General features: G+C 33.9%; 1 protein-coding gene across 4 annotated transcripts in view; it reads right to left on the bottom strand.

The window, feature by feature from the left end:
* Positions 1 to 2,798: 2,798 nt before the first annotated feature.
* Positions 2,799 to 27,514, bottom strand: part of MGAT4C (MGAT4 family member C) — a 287,399-nt gene continuing 262,683 nt past the window's right edge. For 2 of the 4 annotated variants that reach the window (XM_048934642.1, XM_048934641.1), the window contains 3 exons: positions 11,131 to 11,286; positions 6,766 to 6,913; positions 2,799 to 5,016 (listed from right to left, as the gene is read on the bottom strand). In XM_048934642.1, coding sequence (XP_048790599.1) covers positions 3,860 to 5,016; positions 6,766 to 6,913; positions 11,131 to 11,259 — 1,434 coding nt within the window. In that variant the 5' untranslated portion in view covers positions 11,260 to 11,286 and the 3' untranslated portion in view covers positions 2,799 to 3,859. Of the gene's footprint in view, positions 5,017 to 6,765; positions 6,914 to 10,551; positions 10,597 to 11,130; positions 11,287 to 11,619; positions 11,739 to 12,933; positions 13,031 to 22,654; positions 22,900 to 27,514 lie in introns of those variants that run through there. The other 2 variants (XM_048934640.1, XM_048934644.1) reach the window with 2 other exon arrangements.

Here is a 27,514-nt window from a genome sequence, read left to right on the forward strand (position 1 = left end):
CTGAAGTTTAAATGATGCCTATGTTTTCTTTTTTTTTCCCTTAGTAGCTTTTCAGTTTTAAGTTCTTACAATTTATTCTTTATTTCACTTCTAGCAAATCAGTAATGATCAGGATCCGAATTTCCTATTAAAAAATAAAAAAAAAAATTGATCCCTAACAGAAGAAAATAAGCAGAGTGTAAAACAGAGCATCATGTTAAAAATGTCAAAGCACTTATCTACAAACAATACATTCATTATCCTTATGGTAATAAATACAGCAAATATGCTAAAACTGACAGCTTTCATCTTTTGAGTTTGTTCTTCATAAAACTGGGAACTCAGTTCTTCTTTTACTTCACAAGGAGAAGTATTTTACTTCCCTAAAATTCCCTATATCAAAGGGATCACACTATTTGTAGAAAGATAGAAGACAAATCGGCTTTTAATTAAGAAAAGAAAAAAAAAAATCCCAGGGGAATTATACAATAATAGTCCCAAACAGCGCTAATAGAAACAATACATGCACGTTCAGTTAAGAATTGACTGATCAATGTGCAGAACACAATGGAAGATTTTCAGTATTAGCATTTCAGTGTGAAAATACTGACATTTTGTCCACAAATGAACACAAGAAACACACTAACCAACAGTGTACATCAATGAACAGAGACACTGCCAATCTTTTGTTTCATCACTGCTTTTATAAAAAAAAAAAGAAAATCTGAACTTTGGGAAGCATCAGTGAACATATACACTTCCAGTTAAATATTTCTCTTTCTGAAGGCAATCACTTAACACATGAAGAAAAGATATATCAATTACGTCTTTCTGAAATCTGTCTGAAGACCAGCTAACACTACTTTTTCTTCTCTTTTCTAGGCAGAAAAAAAAAAGTTGGCAACAATTTTCATGTTAATGAGTTGGGTAAAATATGAATTACTTGGAGGTGGAAGTGGAAGCACACACTCAAGTGAATGCTCAGATGTTCTATAGGACAATGTTCTTGCTTCTCCTGAGTTAAATGAATCTTTAATTTTTTTGTTTTGTTTTGTTTTCAAATAAAATAAAATATAAGAGGAAGGCTAATGCATGCCTCTCATTCCCAGAGCATACTGCTATCCGCACCTGAGGCAAGCTTCCTTTGGGGGCATATGCTTGACATTCATGGATTTGACCCTCGCAGATAGGGAAGATCCTACATCCAAATGAGGTTTTATTACATTTGTATGGTGCAGGAGATAAAACTCACTGCTAGTGTTTTAGAAAGGAAAGCAGTTGTGTTCTGTTCTCGAAGGAATGGTGAAAAGTACTGTGAATCTAAAAAGAGTAAAAACACTCAGTAAGCTGTAGATCAGAAGGTTACAGTCTCCTAAATCCAGAGAATCAACAAATTTAGCATAAGGTGTTGGTCTTGGCATTTTCAAACAGCCCCCTGTTCAGCTGACATGTCCAGCTCCTCCCAGCTGTTGCAGCATGGCCAGGCATCAAATGCCAGTGTCTAGGCCTCAGTTTGAAATTACATTTCTGAGGGTTATTTAGTATACAACTTAAAATTATTTTGTTTACCATAAGCACAACAAAAAATATATTATTAGGTAAGTTTTTGCACAGTTGAACTGATTATTTTCATTTCTAGTTCATGAAATACTCTTTAAGCTTTTGTTGAGTGCATTTAATGTGTATCATCCATTCACATTGTGTATGGTGTTGATTACAAGAACATTACAGACAGTATTATAGAACATATAGACTATGTTCTCCATCCTGATTTGGAAGATTTGGTTGGAAATATTGCATTTCAGAGTAAAAGTAAACACTCCTCGTCAGCCTAGTTGTATTTGCTTTAGCACTAATAGTTGACAATCAAGGAAAGGAAATGTAGAAAGACATTTCATTTAAAGCTTCATGTTGACTCATTACTAATTATCAACTAGTTAGTTGACAATCATGGGAAATCACTGCTAAAAAACAGGTCCTTTTATAGCTTTTATAACCATTTGAGAATGGTACATATTTTTCATTAAGAAAAATGTGATATTTTCCTTTCCAGATTGGACATGTATGTTGCTTTTAAGATATTTTTCCATAGACATATGAGAAGAATAGAGATTTAGGTGTATATTAAGGAGAATAGACTCTTCTTAAAGGCAAGGATATTTTTTCAAGCTATGTGTAAGCATGTACAACAAGATTTATTTAAAAATGTACCTTGCCTCCAAACGTAGACTTGAATTTAGCAGAATTTATGAATCAGGAAAAGCAATATCATTGCTGTTTCGTGTAGATTTTCAAATATTATTTTCTGAAATAGCTATGTCAGGTTTGGATGTACTGAGTACAGTAGCTAGTTCACTCTTGGTCAGTGCAGACATTCTGAAATTTAATCCTTGCTTCCCAGGTTTAACTAAAACCCATACATGTAAATTAGATGATAACTGCAGTATTCTTGGGTTTGATAATACAATGTTCATTGGTGTCACATCTGATATTCCTATGGACATTTTAGTGTCTACTGAGAATGTCTGCAGAATTTCTTAGAGAAAAAAAAACAACCACGTGTAGATTCTACTCATGCAAATGTATGTGTGTAATATAAGTACCATTTCCATATAGCCTCCCTGTGTGATACACTGGAAACCCAGAGATAACACTGAAGTCACTAGGACTCAGGAAACTTTCTGTTGATTGGCTCAAGCCAGGCAAAATAAATTTGTAGGGAAAAACTTGAGGCCATTAAAAGATGGCAACAGGACCAATATGATAAAATTTAGAGAACGATAGAAAAAAAAAAGATCAGAAACATATTAATTGCTCCTTAAATTAAGAATCTTCATTTTTCATGTGGTCTGTTGCCTAGACATCAGCCAGTAAAGAATGGTGTAGCATTCACTTCCAATTGCTTAACCTGGTACACTCTACGTTTGTATCATGTATAGATTGGATGTGTAAGTAGGGAAGGTGGAAAAATTTTCAGGAGGAATACTGCAGCTATGTGCATAAGGGAGTTCTGCGTCTATTAAAGGAACAGAAAATTATGAAACTTAAATATGTTATGAAACTTAAGATGCCTAAGAGACAAAGATTGCCCTGGGGGTGCCTGGATTTGATACTGACATCTGTACTCAAACAGAATGTTTTCTTACTATGAGGAATTTTATTTGAATGAGATTAAATTATTCCCCTAATAAAAAACATTAGTAGTATTTCTTTCACCTAGGAAAAAGAACAAACAATATTTGTTGAGACAGAATAATAGATGCAGTTATCTATTTTTCACATAGTAATCATGTCAGATTCATAATTTTACATACATTCCCTTTTGAAAAGAATTTTCAATGACAAGCCACAATATTTTCTTACAGTGCTCAGAATGAAATTGCCAGTTTCAGGACAGACATCCTTGTCATAACTGCCTTTAAAAGAAACATATCACCAACTATTTTACAAACGCATACTACCATAACATTTTAAATTTGAATGTGCATAAGGTGGAATCCAATTTCTGTTCACAACGTAGTGATCATAGCTCTAAACATTTTGGTAATTATGTTTTGTTTTGATCTGAACAGTCCAGAAGATCTCTCTATAAAGAGAAATTACAATTAAAAAAAAAAAAAAAAAAAAAGAGGATTCAAGATCTCAAGAAAAGTTTCAGAACTTTGCATTTCCTATAAAATTCAAAATTTTCAACAAGTAAATGCTTGTATATTGCCTGGCCAAACTAGTAAAAAATAAATTGCTTTGATAATTTCATTGTTTCCCCAGATTTTCTGTGTCTCTAGGAAAGAGTTGGAAATAAATCAGTTTATCTGGGAAATGGTACCAGTTGGGACCCAGCTGATTGCATTTAATGTGTATTTTCTCAGGTAGCTTCGTTTTACTGACTTGATGTTTGAGAAGTCCAGATGCTAATGCTCCTAATGATTAGCCACTCTTTTTGACTTTTGGTAACAAGAATTCTCATGCAGCTAATATCAAACAGAACTTTGTGCTCTACATCTGTCATTTCAAAATTCCCATTTTTGAATTCCCCTAGTCTCAAGTACGTAGTACATTTTCTCCCTATTTTACTCCCTACAATCTTCTCTCCTACTTCCAAGGCCCCATGATGCAAAATGTCATTTTGCCGGTCTTCAGTTCCAGTTATAACTTTAATCTTACTGATTTTAATAGGCTTTTCAAATACAATCCCATAAAAGTCCCCCGTAGAAGGAGGCTTGCCCCAGAAGTACTCATCAATGCTGCTGTAAGCCTTGCTTGCTTCGTAGTTTTCAAATACATTCATGTTGGTGTGCAAGTTTGCAGGTGGGTTGTCAGGGATATCAAATGATTCCTCTTCAAAATCATCATCCTTTAGTTTGTTTTCAGCTCCTTTGTAAGATGAATAATATCCCATGTGCTGGAACAGCGATGGCTTAAAACGTATCACTTCCTTTTGAGCTAACAGCCCACGAAAGTGGATCAACAACCAATCGCAAGGCATTTCTTGGTAAAACATCAACAAAAAATGGGCCAGGCGTGGGAGGTCATGGGAATGGTAAAGCTTTCCAATATACCCCAGTTTGGAGAATTCCAAAGTTACCCAGTAGGATCCTTCTCTTGAGGTAATTACTTTCTTAACAGTGGTCAAAAAGTTCTTTGAACAACGAACGTCATCTTCTAGCATCACATAATAGTCAGAAAGATTAGCACAGAAGTTAAGCAGGAAAGCATAATCAACATTTTGTTTGGATCGAAACTTCACGCGGTCTTCTGGGTCATTGTAATTTCTCTTGAGACCATCTAGTATTGGATAATACTCCTCAGGGACGTGAATAACTATTAGTCTGCCTGCAATTATGTGATGTGCAAATTTCTGTGAAATATCCTGGACCATCCCTTCACACCAGGTTGAATCAAAATCTGCCAGCTGTACTACCACTGTGATTTCTTTAAGTTCCTCATAACTTGACTGTTCAAATATGGACTTGATGGTCTCAAGCAAGTAGTTTCCTTTTTTCCGTTTCACAGAAGATAGCCCAATTGTAAGATACCCTGTACAAAAGAGAAATCAGACAAAAACAGAGAATCTGACATTGCAAACTAGTTTCAAAGCTATCATCTGGGGCTGTGTTAATGTTGAATAAAGCTTTTGAATGGTGAACCTACTGAGATGCATGCAGCAAAGAATGTTTATTCCTTTTTCATGAAACAAGAATCATACTGCATACTAGTGTGAAATGGACAAAATCCAAACAGTGTGAATGTGTACGCCTGGGACAGGAAAAAATCCACTGATCAAAAATTCAATGTTAAGACTATGAAAATCTGAAAGAAAGAAAGGTGATTATGATTTATGATTCACACAATAATTTTGAAACAAGGCACTGTGAAGTACAGCACCAAAACATGAGCTAAACTTTCATCATTTTAAGCACTATACAGAACTAGTTCCATTTATGCATATATTTACCATTTTGTGAATGTAGCATGGATGATTTCTCTCTGCATTTTCATTTTCAACTGAACTTGTCCAATTTTCCCCTGTTGAATTTTTTTCTAACCCTTCTTCAGAACTCACTGAGTAAGCACACGCAAGTCCCTTTTGCAAGATGTAATTTGGACATCATTTTGAAATAGAAGAGAATTTACCACTGCTTATCTGTATTTCCATAAGCTGTTTTCAATGCTGCTACATTTTGCTGGGGAAAGATGCATCTTCACTGTAAGCAAACAATTTAAATCTCTGCTGCCTTGCAGTTATTACTATTATATATTTCTTTCCTGGCAGTCCAAATCAGTACTTTCAGATATCTTCTGATGTATATCTATTTTAATGTAATAAATGCTAAGACTTGATAATTAAGTTGAGTCTGCACCAACTTTCTTAAAAAAGTGGTTTGTAAAAGACTACTCTGATATGACGATGCATAGTTTTCCTTGAGTCTAAATTCCACTTAAAATGTAATTGTACAGTGAAGTACAATCCCTAGAAGCCAGGCATGCTGCCTACATAGTCAGGATTTTCTCAAATCTAATTTGAACAAACTATACCTTACAGCTTTACTTTATACCTAATACCTATGAAGATCAGCAAGTCACAATTCTATTTTACTGTCTGTGCTTGGACTCCGGAGCCCTGTTTATGCTGGTGAAATGATTGATTTGGAAGAACTGTTGGATAAAATTGAAGTATGTCTATATTTCACTTCAGATGAAGGTCTTGAGGCCTGCTTGAAGTCAGAATGAGCATATAGTTTGTTTGGCTGGGAGAAAGATGGGAGAAGAATCCTCCTCTACCTTCTCCATAAATATTGCAACTCCTATTTCTAGTTATCATAGTTAAATAAACAATGAATTTCAGCTGCAAGACTGATCCAACAGGGGACCTGAAAGCTGTATCTGATCCCAATCATATTGACTGTACAGGCACAGGCTGTGTCTAGTCTTAGGGAATGGGTGCAGAGCACCATCATCATGTGCATAGCTCCCAGTTTCTGAATCATCTCTGCCAGCTTTGGAGAAGATCCGCAGAAATATCCACAGAAAATCTGGGGCTGCCTGAAGGACAGCTTATCAGGCAGGCATGTGATTAGAAGATAAAGAAGTTGTAGGACACTCACTGCTTGGGCTGAATTAGCAGCTACCCAGGAACTGCCTGTTCAGAGATACCTGTCCCACCACACTCTCTGAGATCCTCACCGTTTAACTGATTTATCTTTCCTAGAAACACCACAGGAACTACATGGATTTCACCCATTTTAAATTACCTCGTTTCATAACAGTCAGATTGCAGGTACTTACTTCTCCTTGGCAAAGGCGTGCCAGCTAGGTAGCGATAGGAAATGTTTATAGATCCTGAGAAATTAGACAAATCTTTGTACGTGTGAGCATAGCGCTCTGGGTTGAGCTGATGCGTGGCTGTTTCTCTGATTAATTGCTTGTCCCCTTCCTATTAGTGAGAAAACAAGAAGAATAGGAGAAGGAGAGAGATACAGAGAAACACATTTATGAATGCTAGCCAGAAAGGCAACACAGACAGGCAGGTTTCCAAAAATAACATTTTTCAGTGTCAGCTTTCTTGAAAGCATGTAGATGTTACCTCATTTTTTAAAACCCATTACTGAATATCACACATTTTTGGTTGCAGGAAATAACTTTTCAGATTATGGTAAAAAGAAAAGAAGAAAAAGCAGTTTGGAGAAAAATTCTTTAAATGTTGTTTTTTGAAAGGTTTTGGATCAGTTAATTATCACAAAAAAAAGCTGGCATACTGAGAACAGGGAAAAGAGAACATCAGTTCACAGTACATGAGATAATTTTCCTTGAAAGAAGAAGTGGTGGAGGAAATCTTTTCGAAAATACTTTCAGTGATTAAAAGCAAAACAGCCCAAACCAACCCTCAAACAAGAAAACTATTAAAAAAGCCCTAAACAGAGCAAAGAGCAGTTTACATCACCACATTCTCTCTCTCTGTCCCCTATTCTTGTTTTTTGTTTTTTGTTTTTTTCTTTCAAGAGGCCTCCTGAGCCTTAAAAAAATCACACAAGAGAAAGAGAGACTTCATCAGCAAATCATCCATTTAACCTTTCCCTCAGACTTTAAAAAAAAGTATATAACAAGATGCAGCACCATGAGACTGTTTACAGTTTACATTGTTTGAGCCTAGTCTGATGACAGGCCAATTAAGAAATGAGTTTATTTCTTCTATTACAGTATGTTACTATGCTAAAAAATGTCCTGACCTGTCTTAAATGAGAGCATTGTGCAGCATTAGTTCTGCTTCTAACAAGAATAACGGTAAGCAAAATTTATGTTTGATGGTATAAACATTCTAAATATGTGAAGATGTATTTTATGGTGAAAATAAATATTACTGTAAACCGATCCCATGTACATTTTAAGTTCACTATTTTTCTTCCATAGAAGAGTAAATAATTGGCATCTGAGTAAAGATCTTTTGGATGATGTCCCGCACTGTTATACTCTCTAGTGCTGCTATACTACTTCACATTTTCTCGTAAGTTAGGTGAAGAAGGCTTATTCTAGGTTAAAATGCAAATCAGTGGACTGGCTCGAAAACAAAACAGAAAACAACAACAAGCAACAACAATGACAAATGCACAAAACAATTGTTCTAGTACTAGTATAACTTTTTCAAACAGTGTTTTTCATTAAGGTCAAAATGTCATTTGTAATTCCAAAACAGAACACCAAAATTCCTCATTTCATAGGATGTGAGAATGTAAACGCAACTTATTGCATAAAAAGTTTAAAAATAATTTGAAATTGTAAATGTGAAGACAACATGTTAAAATGAACTGACCACACAAAAACAAAACAAAACAAAGAAAAAACAAAAAGTTTTTTCATTTTACTCTTGAAGGAATGCCTCTTATGGGTAGATTTTGCTGTTCATTCAAAAAATGAATGGAAAGCAAAACTGAAATATTGATTTTTCCTTAAATATAAGGGGTTTTTTTGTTTTGTTTTTCTCCTGACTGCTGTGGAGAGATCAGTGAAGATGAAGAGCTAATTACTCTCTTTAGCTGTCTTTGTTTTACAATAGCTCTGACTCTTCTTTCTTGATTAACCTTTAGAACATGTTCTACTGTTTGCTGGATCTTGAAGGATTCCTGTAAGTGTCAGAATAGTCCAAAGTGCTCCATTTTTATATACATACACTGCTCCACTAAAGATTCTATGTCAACTACAATATTGCTACTGTTTTCACAGTGCCCAAATAAGGTCTGGTATTCATAGAAGAGTTAGGAATCCATTTATCACTTATAACTCAGAGTATGTAGAACAAGTCACTGTATCCCAACAGAGATATTGCAATATAAGTTATATTAATTCAGAATGTTTTCTAAATGTTTGAATAAAGTGGCACTCACACTACTGCAGAACCATAAGCATATATCAGCACTGCATACCATCTATTAAAACAATTTAAATAATTTCTCCTGGTGAGCCATTAATTTTCACAGTCATTACTTTCCACTTTCACTGCAAATGCCCTGCAGAGACCAATGAAAGGGTTTATTTGAACATGCAAGATTCTCCTCGTGAAAAAGGAGTATCTCAGTTTTAATTTGTAACTTCCTGAAAATCTGCTCTTTACATGTTGTGTGTGGTGAAAGTTGCACCAGCTGTCCAAAACTGGGAAGAAAAGCTGGGCAATTACACGCATACTCTGTCTCTTATCTACAGGAGATCTTCCAGCAGGAAACAAGCTGTAGTTAGAAAGTCAGAAGGCCTTCAGGACTCTGAGAACTTTCAGATTCTAATTTCCTGAGGCACACTGGTTAGCTTGCTGTCCTCAAAATCTATCCAGAATTGTGTCTTTCCTCACTACTAACACTAAAGCTGCTTTTTTTTTTTTTCTGCTTTTTTTTTTTTTTACCTCAGCAGAGCACATACACTAGTAAATTAACGGAGCTGTCAGACATGGTCGGAAAAGTTGAAAATCAAAATAAATAAATAAGATAAAAAGTCAACAGCCTGACACATTTGAAAAATGCTTGATGGACCAGAAATGTATCAAGAGATCTGGGAGAACTGTCAGGAGATTTGGCAAGAGACTTGGCTGGGAGATACATGAATGCAAACATGCCAGAACTGTGATGAGAGAAGCAATGAAGAAGAGTGAATTTCTAAAAAAAGATGGGAAAAAGAGCAAATTAAGAATAAGACATGGAGCCATCTGGGGAGTTGGCAAATAGGATAGGAAAAGAATTAAAAAACAAATCAAGAGGAACGCCATTAGCAGTGATAATAAAAGAACTTTCAGAGACATCTGGGGGAGTTAGAAGCAATTACTGAAAGAAGAAAATACTGCTAGGAAAAAAAAAAATGATAAGCCAGGTCAAATTCAATTACAATGAAGAAATCATGAATAAATCAAACAGTGTAAAATCTTAGTACTAGTGCTGTTAGAGAAAGCATTATGTCAGTAATGGAGTAACATACTGGAAGTATGAGTTATCTTTTCTAAAGTTCAAAAAGCACTAGGATGGCCCTAATTGTATTCACAAAGTTAACAATATTGCTGTGGGTAATGCAGTGAGTAAAATGTTTTTAATTAATATCACTAGTAAGATATACATTGTTGTGATAAATTCGTATAAGAATTTTACTATTTACATATTGCACATATCTCATATTATCGTATTGCTATTCAGATCCAGCAAAGACTTCACCTTCCACAATACTGGGAAGTCTGTACTGCCCCATTACACGAGTCAGACAAAGAAGAATCACAAAGCCATTCATTAGTTCAACTTAAGAAAGAAGGCAGTCTAATTGTATCACAATGCTATATGTTTAGTTTAGCAATTTTATTATTTGTAAGCTCCACCTTTCAGGCTATCACGCCTTCCACTGGGCCCAATCCAATTTCTGATGAACTGGAAATTCAAAATATAACTAAAACTTCATATCATACTTCTCATTCTCCAGTGAGACATCGATAGGGTACATATAAATTTATGTTACATTCTCGATAACCTACTTGTTGAAATTCTTAACAGACTTTCTGATTATCTATTTATTTATTTATTTATTTATTTGTTGCTACCATTGACTTACACTAGGTGTCATTTCCATCTAATTGTTCACACTGTAGCACTGAACCTAGAAGATTCAAATATGGGAAACAGAATATGACAAAAACATAGAATAAAAGCAGTGAAAATAAATTACTCATACAAGAGCCTAAAAGTAATATGGAATTAATGTAGATTCTCTTCTATAATTATATTCCCTATCATCATGTAATGAAGTATTTACAAGTGAGATTCATAGTACAGACTGAAGAAGGAACTCCTAGCTTACATGAATATTCCAGATGTAGGCAATTTCTACATTAAAACGGAAGGAAATCAAGAAATATGGGAAACACAGAATACATTTTGGCTTAGAAGGAGGTATCTGATAGAAAAAAAATTCTACATTAATTTCCTCCTGTACTTAGGGCAAAAAGTAAAGGACAGTTCAGATCTTACTGACACACCTGTGTGTGTTGTATATTGATCAGATGACTTCATCAGGACACGTTTTTCTGTTAGCTGTACACCAAAAGGAGGAGACTACAGGAATTATGAACGTTAATGATTCTCTAGGGATGTATTTTATTGTTCCAGAATTTCTTTCATCTAAGAAACTTACCAAAACATAACCATCTTCAATGTACAAGTTCATGAACAGCAAGCAAATGACAAGGACGCCTAAGAATGACACTGCTGATCGTTTCCGCAAGCATCTCATTTTATCAAAATATTTCAAGTTGTGTCTCATATGAAGAAAGGCATACGGTAGTGTCACCTATGAAAGAAAATCACAGTGTTACAAGAACTCTTAATCTACCTGATAGGTGTGAGAGTAAAACAATATGTATCAAAGCTCTTCAAATATACATAGAATATACTCCTTAAGGTGGGATTTGTTTCATGTAATCTTGGTCATCTTCAAGCTAAATCTATAATTCTACCTATAATTTAACCTTCCTTTTCCAGTCAATAAAGAAAAGCACACTTTATCCTACACATTTTAGGCTGGCACTATAAAAACATTGTGACAGGAGAGCATCAGCTATTCAGTTCCCCCTGCATAAATTTCTTAGATTCCATCTAGATGACTAGGAAAGATGATTTGTACCTGTACTTCCTTTCAAATACAGCTCAAGCCAAAAGGCCAGGAAGAAGTTATTGCTCGTCTCAATATCCTTGCCAATGGGAAAGGTGTGGATACTCCCAGGCGTGAATGAGGTACTTTTCCTGCAGAAAGGAGGTAACATCAGGAATCTGCAGCACCCCTCAGCCTCAGGCACTTGTACTAGTATGAAAAAAAGTATGAAAAAAACTTCCATCGGAGCTGTTATTTTCTGCACTGAGTGTAGAAAAAAGATCAATATCTACCTTAGACTGAACACATATAGCTGTCAGAAAGCCCTTATTGCTCCAATTAAACAAATCAAAGAAAAGTGGCAGAAAGAGTCAGAAAGCTCATTAGTAGAGTTCAAGATCAAGAAGGCTGTCTAATCATATCACAATGTTACATATTTATTGTAGTGATGTTACTATTTAAACAATATGAAAGTCATTCTTGGATATCAGATCACAAACATTAACTTGTTCTAATGTATTTAACTACTTCTCTTTGAACTACATTTGATTGAATATCGTCTGACCACAAACTAAAATGAAAACCACACAGATTCCAGACTGCACTGCTCAAACACCGAGGAATTCTTAACTGAAAAGTAGATTATAAACTCACTGTTTATGTTTTCACTGTTTTTTAAGTACAAAAGTGTTATGGCTGTTGTTTATAACAATGTATGATTTGTCTATAATATTTAATACATTGAAAACATATGAATAGAGTGCAAATATCTACTAATCTACATGAAGTGATGCACTACATGTGCATGTTTAAACTCTGTATTTAAATACCTTCATTTTTTAAAGCACTGAACAACTGACAGAAAATGTATCCAACTATGAATTCCACACGAGATTTATTACGTCAAGTTGATAGTTTTCTGGACTACTGATGAAAAATCTTTAAAATGTAGAATTCAATCTATATTTACATTGCCAAATTAATTAAATATATCTGACAGTCCATTAGACTCTAGAGAAATGAGAGGTAAGTACATCAGGTGTAAGTAGTGCAAAAATGTAACTAACCAAGTTTTTTGCATATAGATGAACTGCAGTGGATGGATGCTGGCTGCTTTTAATATCATTGGCTTTAAAATCACTATGTTGAGAACAATAAGAGCAACATATCTTGCACAAAGGAAAAGAACTATTAACGAACAACTAAGTATTTTTCATAAATTGGCCAGATTTATCCCTGTTTGTTTCAGGGTGGGCAGAACCAAAGCAGACTGATCACCATGAATCTGAATAAATCAAATGTAGGCATTTTTTTTTAAGGTTACAATAGTCCTTTGCATTTCCTTACCGTCTAATGGAAATGAGCACCAGGAAGGAGCTATCAAGGCCATGAATCTTCAAACTCTTGCCCTCCATCCACTGACAGCACAGTGATTACTGGTGATCTGTGGATTCAACAGGCTGTCAGAGGACACCATATCAGTTGTGGAAATGAAAGATTGCCCCTGTTCTAGAATAGGCCATGAAACATATGCACATGCATACATATATGTATGTATACTTACATATATGTATATACATATATATATATATAAATACTTTTTCTCACAGTGTAACTATGCCTTTTCAAAGCAATACACTCTTAAAAACTGATGAAACTAACACTGGAAAGATTAGATACTGGCAGTTCTTAGAGAACGGTGTGAGACAGCTTGACAGCTGAAAATTCAAGCAGCAAGACACAGAGTGCTTAGAACCACTATCAACTTTAGGGGTATCAGAGATGCGCTGCAGCTGCACATAGAGAATTTTTCCTTTGGAATGCTTGAGAATAAATAAGTGACTTTTCAGACACAGGATGACTGTTCACGTTGCTGATTGCACTGTGGTACCTCCCTTGTCTTTGCTCTGACCAACTTTGACCAAAGTCAGTAAGTGTGAGGAAGGTGTTTGTAACTACATTTTCTGGTTATATTTTCTTCCTTTAAGGACCAGCAATTTTCATTAGATAATTACTTTGTTGAATTAAGAAACAGGCATTGCTAGAATTACACAAGTGAGACTGGAGGAAGGCTATTATTATTAATGATAATGGAGGACTATTAATGCAGAAAGATAATTGTTGCACATGGCCAACATTCAGTAGAAATTGCTTATATTTATTGTGTTGGTTTCACACAAAGCCATTAAAACGTTCTTGATTACAGACATAATCCTTGAAACTGTTGAAATTAAAACTTAGTTCCAATGTTGATTTTTTTATGCTCATAAAACTTACAGGACCCTACCAACCAGAGGAACTACAGAGAAGGACATCCAGTTGTGATGAAACCTCTGCTGACAGCACTTCATGAAGGAGACACAGCTGCAATCACTAACACCAGATGGCACTGCAGATGTGTCTTCAACTGCCATCAACCTGCTCGAAAACCTGCTTCTTCCAGCCAGTTTGTCTGAATGTACTATTTGGCATACTTATAATGTAAGCCTTTAGCTAAAAATATTCAAGCCTCATACATATGGAATTCCTTACATTGTCCTAGAACTGCTTTTTCTTGCATCGCTATTTCCAATCTGTAACATGGCACTTTGAAACACTACAAAAGTGAAATATGAAAGGTTAAAAAGATAGTGGTAGGCACTGCCAGTCATCTTTTGAAAAAATATCAGAACTTCTCACAAAGATTTTTTTGCTGTTCTGTAAGCCCATTTGAGCAGAATATACACAGTCACACAAAACTAAGGCTCTGAGATTGAAAAAAAAAATGCTTCAACTTGTCAGTTATGAAGCCATAACTTTGCCATAGGATTTTATGCTTTCATTATTCATGCACAATTAAGTAGATATTAGAATTCTATAAGTGCAATTTGTTTTGTAAAGCTAGCATTAAGTTGTTACAATGTAGCTATTAATACACCTGCATGGATTCTAACTCTTGTCCTTTCTAGATGAGATGTATCATTTTCTTCCCTCTCTTTGGACTCCAAAACTCTAATATACATTCGTATTCACACGTGCTTGTGCTGTTATGCATAGTAATTTAAACTATAATTCTTGTGACTTTCCAAGATGATACAGACATAAAAGAACAATGAACTAAAATATGCAATCACATACCTTACAGAGAGAAGCTGTTTTTTATAAGACCTGTAAAGGTGTGAAGGCTTTATAAAGATCAGAACTGATTTTCACATAATAATGTGATGCTTTCTCTTGCAGAATTTGCAACACTCAACAGAATTTTTAAAAAATGTTTTAGAAAGCAAATTCTGAATGCACTTCTAGTAATAGTCTGTTCCTAATAGCCAAGTCTTTGAAACAAACAAACAAAAAGTTAAATTTAAATTTAAAGCTGTTAAAAGTTTTAAACAACTTTCAATTGTGATGTCTAGGTGGCTTTTTCCAAGAATAAAAAGTGGCTAAAAGCAAAGCTTCTTCCTTATTTTCCCCCTTCTCAGAGGTAAGAGGATATTTTTGCTAGTTCTGCAATAATTTCTGTGTACCACATATACGCAATTTCACTGTGACAAACCATTTCATATTCAATCTTGTCTAATTCTTCATGACTTTCTGACAATATTTGCCACATTTGCTCTGTCCCACTTTCAGAGACCACTGTTCAATTACCTGATCAATTTCCTTTGAAAAGATAAATGTTAAAAGACCCTGTAGTCTTCCTTTACAACCTAAACATAAACTTACCTAACCAATATGGTGGATCTACTTGTGTCTACAAATGTAAAGAGGTGCAGCAGTGAGATCATCTGCTATGTTCTGAGTCGCCATCCCTGGATGTGTTTAAAAACTGTTTGGATGTGGTGCTCAGGGACGTGATTTAATGGAGGGTTGTTATTTAGGGTAGTATGGTTAGGTCATGGTTGGACTCAAAGATCCTTAAGGTCTTTTCCAACATTACTGATTCTATGATTCTATGATTCTACTCTGGGTTTCTTGGGTGCTGTGCCCTAGCAGCTAAAGAAAAGTTGCATATTTACAGAGGAACAGATGGATGTCAGAAATGACAACTTTTTTTTAATATATTTCCAAATCAGGCACAAAGCTTTGCCTGTCACTAGTCTTCCAGGGCATACAATAGACAAGATCTGTTACCATGCTAATTATATAAAGAAAATTCTGAGATAACATTCGCAAAAAATCATGACTGGATTGCTAAATCCTTTGTGAATTTTATTGCAATCCTTGATTTGACTAAGATGCTCTGAATTAGGTCCTTCACTTCTGAGCTCTGAGATATATCATTCCACCATTGTATAACTAAACTGCTTGCACTTCTTGATGATTGTCCAATTTCTTTTTCAGATTTTCTGTTTGGAAGACTGCAGATGATGCCTCAAGGGTTCCATTCAGTCCTCTTTACAAATAGCAAATTAAGCACAGGAAAAAATAAAAGGAATTTTTGTACATGATTACTATTAAATTCTGCATGTGTCATGGTCTTCTTACATAAGATGAAAACACAGCTAAGCAAAAAAAAAAAAAAAAGGACACTGAACCCTAAATTACCATATACATCTGAGCTACAGTTTTTGGCAGACTAGAAAATTACAATGGATAAGTTTTTGCTATTTCATAGAGCTCAGATAGACTCACAGCAAAATTTACTGTCTATCTTACTGAAAGCCTGAAAATATGGATAAAATGTTTAAGGCTGACAGGCAGGATGCTTGCTGTCACTGGCAGCAGAAAAGTAAAAACTGTTGTGAGGGAAAAGAAGCACTAGCTCAGAATGAGGCTAACAAATCCAGATTTTAGAACTTGAGTTTTAAGCTGGCAATAAATACAGTTTTTAGATGGTTTGCTGTTTTATTTTGTAGCTCCAAATGCTAAAATTGTCCTAGAGATTGTCATGTCTTCTGAAATTTATATTCTATATACAGAAAGTCAAAAACAGATGTAGAAGAATGGACTACTCAAAATTTTGTATATAAAATGTAGAGCTTTAACTCAATATACTATTGGAGGATGAAATGTCTTCAGCATCAGAATGACGTAAAACAGAGCAACAAAACTTACTTTAGCTGTAGTGCTCTGAGCAAAACGTAAAGTAGATCCCTTGGTCAAGTCTAATCAAGGTGAAGAGGTGACTAAAAGTAAGAAGATGTATTGACTTAGATGTTAAACTACTATCTAATTAATCACTGAGTGAGTAGGAGCGTATATATTTTATCAAGTATGTTGTGGTTTGAAAGATGGATTTTAGAAAAATTGTTACAGGTGATGATTTGATGGGATGTGGAAAAAACCTAGAAGGCTACAAAAAATGGCAGGCAAATCTGAAAGAGACCTTCAAGTTCTGATCCCGAGAGACGAAGCAAAGGGAAAAAAGAACAGTATAGGAGAGAATGCTGCTCACTAAAACATCCAGAGAAAGTAACCTTAGAAACAGATGGAAACTCAAGAGTGAGGGTTTAGGTGGCATCAGAAATAAGGCAAAAATGACTCAGTATTGAAATTAGCAGTGGAATTAAAAGATACTCAGTAAATTTATCAGTTTACTCATCAGTGAATAAAAGGAAGACATGGATACAAGCACTGCTGTGTTCAACAGCAAGTTCAGACTTTCATGGATGATTATCATATATGGCATTTGTGTAGCAAACTAAATTCCTTGAATCTATTAGACACCAATCTGACTATACTAATGGGAATACATATACTATACTTGCCTGAATACCTCCCTACATGTTTCAATACCTTCACTGGAATCACAGTCTGTATTAGCTAATCATTCTGTAAGCTAATCACTCCGTAAGCTAACTTTTGGCTCAGGGTTCTACAGTTTCTTACCTGAGGTTTATGTTATGAACTTATCCTTGGCCATAATCAAGTATTTTTGATGTCATATTTGTAGTAAGCAAACACTCCAGTCTTCCAAACTGGATGGTAAAAGCAGCATAAGCATTTGACAAAAGCCAATTAAGAATCATCAGAAAAGTTGCATTCTGACCTTGGCTGAATCTGATCATCTAACAGAAACATGAGTAACTTCTCTGTTCATTTATAATCCTGATTTGAAGAGAAGAGTCTCCTTGAAGACATATAAGTATGTGACTAATTTGGTTCAGTCATTGGTGAATCTCAAAATGTGGTGTTAGCTACTGAGCTGTCATAATCCTCCATACTCTTCTTGCTTCACAGTTTCTGTGGCTAGTTACAACATGGTACTGTTAACACAAGTGCAGAACCCTGAGAGGTTTTATGTGCTGTGGAACAAGGAATATCTTTTGTGAGAAATCTGTGCTTCTGAGGAGCCACCCCTTGCATAGCATTCTATGAACCTATGTCAGGTACTGAAGGCTATTTTAGCATGGCATCTTTACATATCATTTCACAATACTTCCATAATAATGTGTGTTTGGAATACCATGATCAAAAAGCAATGATTTTTTATTGGGTGAGTTCGTTCAAAACATATATATATTCATATATGTGTATATATTTTTCATATATATAAATATAATTATATATATATATTTCCGAAAGGTAAAATGGCATTGCTGGCTCCTTTACTCTCTAGTAAAACAAGATTTAAGTAACTCAGATTAGAGAAAAAAAATATACATATATCCAGCTTGAAATGTGACTAGGTGTTATTGAACAACTCCCAAATTCGTGAGATTCTGACTTATAGTTTATTATTTGCACAAAACCACATATCTGTGGAGTTCATGGTACCCCTGGGAAATAATGTAAAATAGATTAGGAGATTAAAAGTGAGAAAATTGGTTTTCACTGGCTTTGTTACTAATCTTTTTCTCAGATAAGTGTTTCATTAAGACTTTCCACTGAGCTCCCAGATAGAATCTTCCTGATCAATAAACTAAATCATTCTGTGAAAAAGGTTTAGAAGACTACATATACATGTGTAAGAGTCAGTAATCTGCTTATTCATTTTTTAAAAAAATGTCCCTCCTCAGAAAATCTTAATAAATTTTGATGATTAAGCATCTTTAACATGAAGATAGTTATTTATAACTATTGTATTTATATAAATAATTATATTTATAACTATATTTGCTATTATAATAGCAAAATGACTTTTGCTTTTCTATGGACTTTGCTATTTATCAGCTTGTCTAGACATGACCTATCATGTATATTAATTAATGTTGATTGTATAACCAATGGAGATTGTTTTAGATGTACCATAATACGTGCAACATACTATCTTCCTCTGAAGTGCAATTAAGTCATGCAGTCTAAGCAGGAGCTGTGGTGGGTTTACAGCCGCTGTTGCAAGTACTGCTTGTGCTTTTGCATTCTTTGTCAATTCTGCCTGCTGAGTCAATTAGATCCTTCGCAGAAAGAAACCCTTTGGCTCTCCTGTAAATAGATCATGCACACTAGCAGCTTTCCATGGCCATAATGATGATTTTGAGCTTAATAATCAGATTTCCTTAGGCTTTAGAAAAGTATTTCTAGACAGAAGTGAGAAGAATCCTGGGTTGAGTAACTACACATAGGACAAACAGCCATTTCCAATCAATGAAGTTAAGTTGAATGGCTTCTCATAGAGCACATGTACTTATCAAGTTGCTTTCTCTCTGTCTGTGTGACCTGCCAAGTAAAACTAGTTCAATTTGTGTAGGAAACATCTCTCCAAAGCCTGCATACTTCGGCATGCACTGTTCTGTAGTAATCTCTGATATCCAGATTGCAGCTGGTGCCTAACTTCATTAAACTGGTGTTTAATTACTCAAAGGGGTAGTAGTGATACAGAGAGGATTGTTTCCTCTGTCTCATAATAGATTCTTTCCCAGTTTCTTCAGGAGATGCTTATTCCAGTTTGCTCCTACCTTCTGTTTATCGGTTTAATACATTAAGTGGAATCTGCTAAATTGAATCTGAGAAATTTTGTAACCTAAAAAACCCTTCATTTTCCCAAGGGTTCACTGATGAACAAATATAAATATAAACTTTGAAACAGCTTCAACAAAATAGCTTGTCAGGTATGGAGAACAGAATTTTTAAACTTGTGTATGACAAACATGATAGAATCACAGAATAATGGGATGGAAAATGCTTTCAAGATCATCAAGTCCAATCATCAACCTTACCTGTAGAGTCCCTAACTTTATTAAAGTTACATATATTTGTAAGCTTGTTTCATCTATTATCTCTTTTGTTAGTATCTTTTCAAATTAGTATGTATTTAAAAAAAAAAGTCCAAAATTCAAACCCAAAATATAGACTATATATGAAAGAGTTGATGTTGATTTCTTGAGTGAATCTCCAGAATACTAAGGTGATTTAACTAAGCATTATCTTACAGAAACACCAGCTTAGAACATTGATACATTTGAGCCTCTGCAGGAGAAATAAATAAATTTTCACTTTTTTTTTCTTCCCAATTGAAGCCTCACAATTGAAAAATTAAAAAAAAAAAAAAAAAGTATATTTTAAAAGCTGCAAAAAAAAACTAAGATGCTTGCAAAATAATTTTCAACAAGATCTGAGCTCCTTTCTCCTAAGCATATAAACAAAGAAAGAATTTGGCATTCTTGAGATGCATGAAATCCCAGGAATGAACAAATGAATTATGTTAACAACTGTGTCAAAGAATGATGGGATAGCATTATGACTTGACTGGACTCCTGAGGTTGAGTTGAGTATTAACCTCATTAAATATAAGTCAAGGGAATTAAATCAGGCTATTGCTTCTTCATTATTTTTATTTTTTCCCTGGATAATCTACACAGCTGTGAGCAAAAATATAACAGGAATCAAATATTATTTGTGTTTGAGTATGCTATTTGGACTCCATGCAATTCCAAAGAGGTCCAAAGAAATTCCAACATAGAATTTAAAAAAAAAAAGCTTCTTCAATCTTAGTAAAGAAAATACAGTAACAGTATGGGGCAACGTGAAAATGTTTATATTCATGCTTATTTATTTTTCACAAATTGAAGCTAGTATGAGTTGGTCATATTTGAACTGAAGTTAATAGGAAAAGGTTTATAGCTTGAAACACATTTATGGAACTGAAGGAATTTTTGTGCCTGAACCTGAAAATGAAAAGTGACTCACAGATTTAACATTTTTAGTGGTTTTCATCACTCACGCAATGACTTAAAAGTGTCTTCAAGGTGAAAAAAAAAAAATAATAAAAAAAAAACAAAAACAACTTATCTGTGCTATGTTTCAATGTATCCATGCATAAGTTTTGCAAAAACAAGGCTGAATATCACACAAGTTTTGTGTTTCTATTGCTCTCTCTTTTTATGATTTAAAAATATAAAAAATAAAGTGGTTATTTATATGCATTAAATATATTATGTATTTTAAATGTGGACCAAGACAATTCCTCTTCACTAAGCGAGGCACAGTAAGCCAAGAGGTTGGACACCCATGGTTTGTATTATGCACACACAGGATAATTTACATGCTTCTAATGTTAGAAGAACAGAAAATAAAACCTGATATGGTGGCCTGCAGAATTTAGCCTCAAAGAGCTCAGAGGGAAAAAAAGAAAGAGGGAAAAAAAGGAATGCTTCTTCACATATATGATATTTTCATGTTACTATTGTGCTTAATCAAAAGTAATTTCTACTTTACTTCCTGGAAAATTTCATTTTCTAAAAGAAATGATAGACAATCAAGAATTATTAGATTCCTATAATTTTTATCCATTAACATCAGAAAAAAAGGTTGCATATGTTTTTCCATATTTTAAAATATTTTGAACAGATAAAGCCATTACAACAGGAGTAAGAACAATTCTAAATCTCTGAGAGTTGTATCTTATATGTGCAGATATTGCAGATACCACATTATAAAACTATGTTATCTCTTTTTTGTTGTTGTTTTGTAGTATTTGACAGCATTTTCAGTAAGTTTATGTAGTGGGCAGACAAATTATTTTTCATTAGCAGACAAAAAGGTTACTAGAAATATATTATAGATTATACATGACTTACATGTATAATCTATTATCCATACATTTCATTTTGATCCAGTGCCTATATGATACACTCCTTTTTCATATTGGGAAAGAGTCCAAGAGCGGAACATGTATCAACAAGCACAATAGTGAGATATATATTGCTAAAATATGATTGAGTTCAGCATGGTAAGTTATTCTTTAAATGCTGTTGTGCATTTTTATTGCCTAGTTAACCAACATTCATTTTACTGCTTAAGGATATAAATATAACTCAGCATGTTTTAGCTAGAATTTCAGTTAGAAAAAAATACTGCTTCTCAGTAGTTGTGATATTTCTCATAGGAAAAAAAAATTACCAACATATAAACTCAAATTGTCTTTTTGTGATTATTTAAAGAGATTTTCAGCAGTACTACTATGCAACCCAAAGGAAGAAAAAATATTCAAAGATAAGGTGCATGATCTGAATGTCATGTATAATTTTATGGATATAAAATTATATGTAATTAAAAATATTTCATTTAAGATGGTCTTGTCTAAAACTACCAGTGTGCATGTGACAGCAGAGGTATCAAAGACCATTTATACCTTCATAGAGTATTAGGGAGATCATGTAGAACTTAAAAAGTCTAGGTATTTGAAATACATTTCAACCATAATTGTTAAACATAGTGCATATTAAACATTCCTTTAAAAAGCAGTTTCTATCTAATAAAAGTTTCCTGAAAGTAGCAGGTAACTAACTCAGACTGCAAAATGAGATTTTAAGAACTGGAGAATGATGAAAAAGAAAAGACTATTATCAGTACTGTTAAAAATGTGAAAGTCTAAACATAAGGAAATGATAAAAATACCTCTTCTATTAAACAGCCACACTACCATGCATGGAAATGTTTCTAACAGAGTGAAACAAATTGTATTTAACTTATTTCAACTGGACTGAGAGCCAATACCAGTAATAAGACTAATAGTAAAGCTAGCATAAAATATTCTTACTATGGATGGAAAAGTAATCACCACATGCAGAGTGTATTAAGTAGCAAGAGTAATATATCATAAATTCAGTATTTAAAAACCATTGATTCTGGTGACTAATAAAACGATAAGTTCTCAAGATCAAGTTTTGAATGTAGTTTGAAAGAAATAATGTAACAACACTTACACCATTTTTAACATCTCCCACTGTGACCTTCAGCAAGTGTTTACACCAGGAACAGTACAGTCACCTAAGCTATCATTCATAAGCTTCACATCCTGTTTGATTGAATCTTCAAGACCTGATCACATCAGACTAGCTATCTGATTTCTAACCTTCTGTAGCTATTAGAATACAAATCAAAATTGGTTAGATTTTTAGGCATAGAATCTCAAAGCAAGAGAGAATAGACATAAAAGGATTTGGAAACAGTTCCAGATCCTCTGTATCTCTGAAAGACAGCCCCTCCTCCAAGGTTTTCTCTCAAGTTAACTACCACATGAAGTAGTTCCTGCTTGGTGAGACTTTACCCAATCACTCTGAATCTCTAGTAAAAAAAAATCTGCTATCTCCACCTCTCCATCTTCTTCATTATTGTTATCAAGACCATCTGTTCCCTATTTTTGCTGCCAGGTCCCTAGCATCTGTCTGTCTTTCCTCGCACCATCTCAGCTTTCTTCTTGACTCTTCTGCCAGTGTAGGTTAAACTCATCCCAGGAAAAGCTGAAGTTAATCTCCTTCTAAAACTTTATTTGACCCTATGTGAAAACTTCCTCGTGCTTCTTCAGATCAAGCTGTTGAATTGTTTATACTAACATGGACATACTGAACAAACAGCTAAAATTGTTTATGTATGTCAATAAACCTGTTACTTAACTCCAATTAGGAAGTTATAAAACATTAAATGTTGACTATTAGAGAATAAAATACAATACTGAGTAGCAGTTTAGTAATGAATGACTGTTATGGGTAGTCGGGGATAATTTGACAGTAACTAGACCAAGAAGTTAGATTTTCAGGACATGCTGAAGATGCAAATTAGATAATAGAATTGCCTTCGACAAAGAAACAAGCCGTAAAAGAAATATCTCCACTGTTAAATTACATGTAAATGTATTTTTAAGCTTTTTTGAATTAAGACTAAATTATAAAATAATATTAAGTTGTATATTTCATATTTTAAAATAATAGATCTTAAATAATAAATCTTTATCATAGAGTTTACATTCCTCTGACTTCTAGTGCCTTCTCAGACAGATATTCCCTCCTACAGATGTCCAACAATTTTTAGAATCTTTTCTTAGTGTACCCGAGTAAATTTCTTTCTGATGTTAATGCCCATACTAGGATTTTTGTTTGTTTGTTTGTCTTTTTAATGTTATTTACTTCTAAAATTTTCTGCTCATTCTTCTTTCTGCATTTATTGTAATTTAGATTTTGTATTCTCATACCTAATCCTCATTTCATGTCATGATTGCATAAAAAAATCCCTTCATCTTTTTTGAATTATTCTTTATTTACTCATTTATTAAATCATTAGATAAAATATTTGCTTCTCTTAATGTAAAAACTATATTACAGTACATCTGTTCCCTGAATTCTCAAAATTTCTTAGCTAATGTTTGGAGATGAACGTGTCACATCTGTAACTACATTTTCAGGAGTGCAAATTGTCTGTTTCCTTTGAATGGACAGCACTGTAATCACCTTGTTGATCTGTCAGCAGTGATATTCTTATTACATATGAATACAGTCGTAAGATCTTTACCTGATGCAGAAAAGTAGTCAGATAACATTTAACTATATGACAATTATCCAGGTACTTTGCCGTACCAAAACTATTTTAACTTCCATTGCTAGTTCTTAAAATGTTAGGAATCCGTATCACTCATTCTGAACTCTTCCACTAAAAGCAATATTTTTAAAATTTATATTGTTGAAGCATTTGCTGAAACAGTGGTATAGTTAGATATATTTAGAAAGGTATTTAGATGTTATCCTAGTTTCAATACTAGTTTCTGATAGGACAGTTGTAATTTCAAGGAGGTGTAGTATCTGTTCTAGTTGTCTGTACTTGAGCAAGGGTCCTCTCCAACGTGAGGTATTCTAAGATCTGTGATTTGTGAAAGAAAAAATGACTTGTTTCCTAAATATTGCTGAAAGTAACTTGCAATGATGAATTATTTCTTAACTTTTTTATTCCTTTTAAGAAGACACAGCTATTTAGGACACTTACAATGTTTTTATTTCCAGTCTTCTGCTTAATTATAATTTTTTTTATAAGAATACTTATGCTTTACATCATAATTTCTCAGAGATGTCACAGAGTATGTCTTTGTTCATTCAATTGCAACATTTCTTGATGCAGTTCCAACTCTAAAATTTGCATTAGCTGTAGTGCTGGATTTGATGCATTTAATCAAAAGAATATAACAACAAGGGAAAATTATAAGCCTATCTGAAATAAATATATATATAAAATCATTTTTTGTATGAATGTTTATACTAATATTCACACATCTCTTATGAGTCCTGAAAACATTGTTAAAAATGGTAGGCAATCAGAAAAAAAATTAGGAATTATTTTCAGTATTACAGGAGGAGGCTTTCTTTTCTTTTTGAAGAGAACTGTGTTTTGCAGCATTACAATTCCAACTGTTCATTACTGAAAATAAATTATTTCTGTTGCAATGCAAAAAATGTAAATTAATGGATAACTTTATTGTTAAATGAGAAGATGGGGGGGGGTTAACTTACTGATTTCAGCTGCTTGTTGCTGATGCAAAACTATAACTATTTTCTGCTCCTGAGAAGTAAATTGTGAGGCAGGTGTCCCACTGTAATACGTAAAGTTTGTCCATGATGAGCTTTGTGTTAAAGTTGACAATTATTTTTCAAACAAAATTTCTAAATAACTACAGATGTTTTTTTGAATGGAAAGAAAACAACAACAAAACAAAACAAAACAAAGTTTTTAAAACTGCATTAATTCTGCCACTCTCAGAAGCAGGCAGATGTTGCCCAATGTAGTCACTCTTTAGTATTTCAACTGTAGGCTCTTCTATATTTATGCTGTAATGTAAAAGAAATGTTAGCACATGTAGTTAAAGTAACAGTTAATTCAGCTGGCCTGCTAACAGATTGCTTAGTCTGACAGTTAAGCATTTAGTGTCTGCCATGTAAATCAAGCTGAATCAAGCTGAAATACACTGAGTGTTTGAGTGGATAGAAAGGAAAAAAATGTCTATAGTTTTTTCTACTGAAAACTTTATGTATGTATGTATGTATGTATGTATTTACTTGTTAGTACTTTACAAAATAGGTAGTATGTTCTGAGTTTTTTTCACCTGACCTCTGATTCTAAACTTCTTCTTAAACTACTTCTAAAAAGTATTAACGCTTTTGTATTTCCACATATTGACATGTAAGCTTCTTACCTGTACTGTACTTCATTTCTGAATTTCTCCACATTTTTATACAATACAATGACAAAAATTACTATGTGAGAAATGCAGATTAAGAACTGGGAACATTGTGCAAACTAAGAGAAAAACTGCAAGTGATATATAAGCTCCGTTTTCACGCTAATCCACTTCTATTGTGTATATAATGAGCAATTTTATTACATTTAACAAAAAGTGTTCTGCATTTCTGAAATGAATAACCTGTGAGGTTGAATGAAAAACAGATCTCCTTTATGAGTGTACATGATTTTAGCTGAGAAAAATGAGGCTTGGGAGATATTTGTCTGTAATACTAAGAGCAGTGTTTCAATTCAGAAATATTAGAAAGAAAATAAGCTTTACATGGGTCTGTCTGTCATCTTACAGTGTAGCTCAAAATTTTGATAGCTGTGAATAGCTGCAGCTTATTATTTCCAAGTTGAGCTCAATAGCACGTCAGAATATTAAAAAAAAAGAAGAAAAAAAAAAGAACAGAAAGAAAAGCATAAAATAGGTTGAAGATATAGAGAAGCAGAAATTACTTTAACTGAAAAGTTAATTGCTAAAAGATTTGCTCTGTACAGCATACTGATAGCTAGAAAGTCTGAATGATAGGAGATTTCATTTCACAGTGCAAAAACCCAGCATGCCATAGTAAAGTGTTTATTCTTCCCATGTTTGGGAAACATATAATTTGATATTTGGTTTTATTCCAGAATAAAACGAAATATACTTCTTTCCTCTTCCCTTTCCCTTAACCAATAATGAGGTTAAAAAAAAAAAAATTATATGTAATTGATAGTGATGTGGATGGTTAGATTCCATGGGCACATGTTGTAGTCCTCTACTGCCACCTTACCTCTGCTCCTTGAAACACATTGGACACAGGACAAAAGTCAGCTGTGGCATATCATTCGTGGTGACTTCAGGAGAAATCTTATGTTGTCTTTTACAGAGTGTTGGTACTTCTTGGGACCTATGTTTCTTTTTCAACATGTCCTATCAGAAACTCCTTACTTCTTCCAGCCCTTGGAAATGATCTTAATGAACCACTATCAACAAATAGGGGAGATACCAGCAAAACAAAAATAGCCCAGAATCTGCAGCAAATCTGGAACCTTGTGAGTATGCTTCTGGTACTGCAAAACTACCACATCTTAGATTATCAAGGAGTTAAAGAAATGGGAAGAAAGTAGACACTGTTGGGGAAAGTGTTTGTAGGAATCTGGGAATGGACAATATACTATGATTATTGATATTGATATATTATGATATATGATTAAAGTTCATTTTTGGTCAAAATATATATTTAACATTGAGGTTTATGGAAGATAATTTTACAGAATAATCAAGAAGACAAAACTTAATTACCAATGTGGCACCAAAAAATGGATGAGGCATAAAGGCAGCAGTTAACTCCTGTGTCACTGTCTCCTATGCTTTGCTTTGTGCCATGAAGGCAGAACTCCACACTCACTACAGTAACTAAAATCATACTAAGATAAGTGTTTAAGAAGGGCATTGTGAATAAGTAAATTGTGTTTTTCTATTGATTCCACTGTTAGAAGATGATAGATTAGGTGAGATGATGCCTGTCTTTAGAAT

This window comes from Lagopus muta, chromosome 1 (genome assembly GCF_023343835.1).
Source record: "Lagopus muta isolate bLagMut1 chromosome 1, bLagMut1 primary, whole genome shotgun sequence".
NCBI classification, from domain to species: Eukaryota; Metazoa; Chordata; class Aves; order Galliformes; family Phasianidae; genus Lagopus; species Lagopus muta.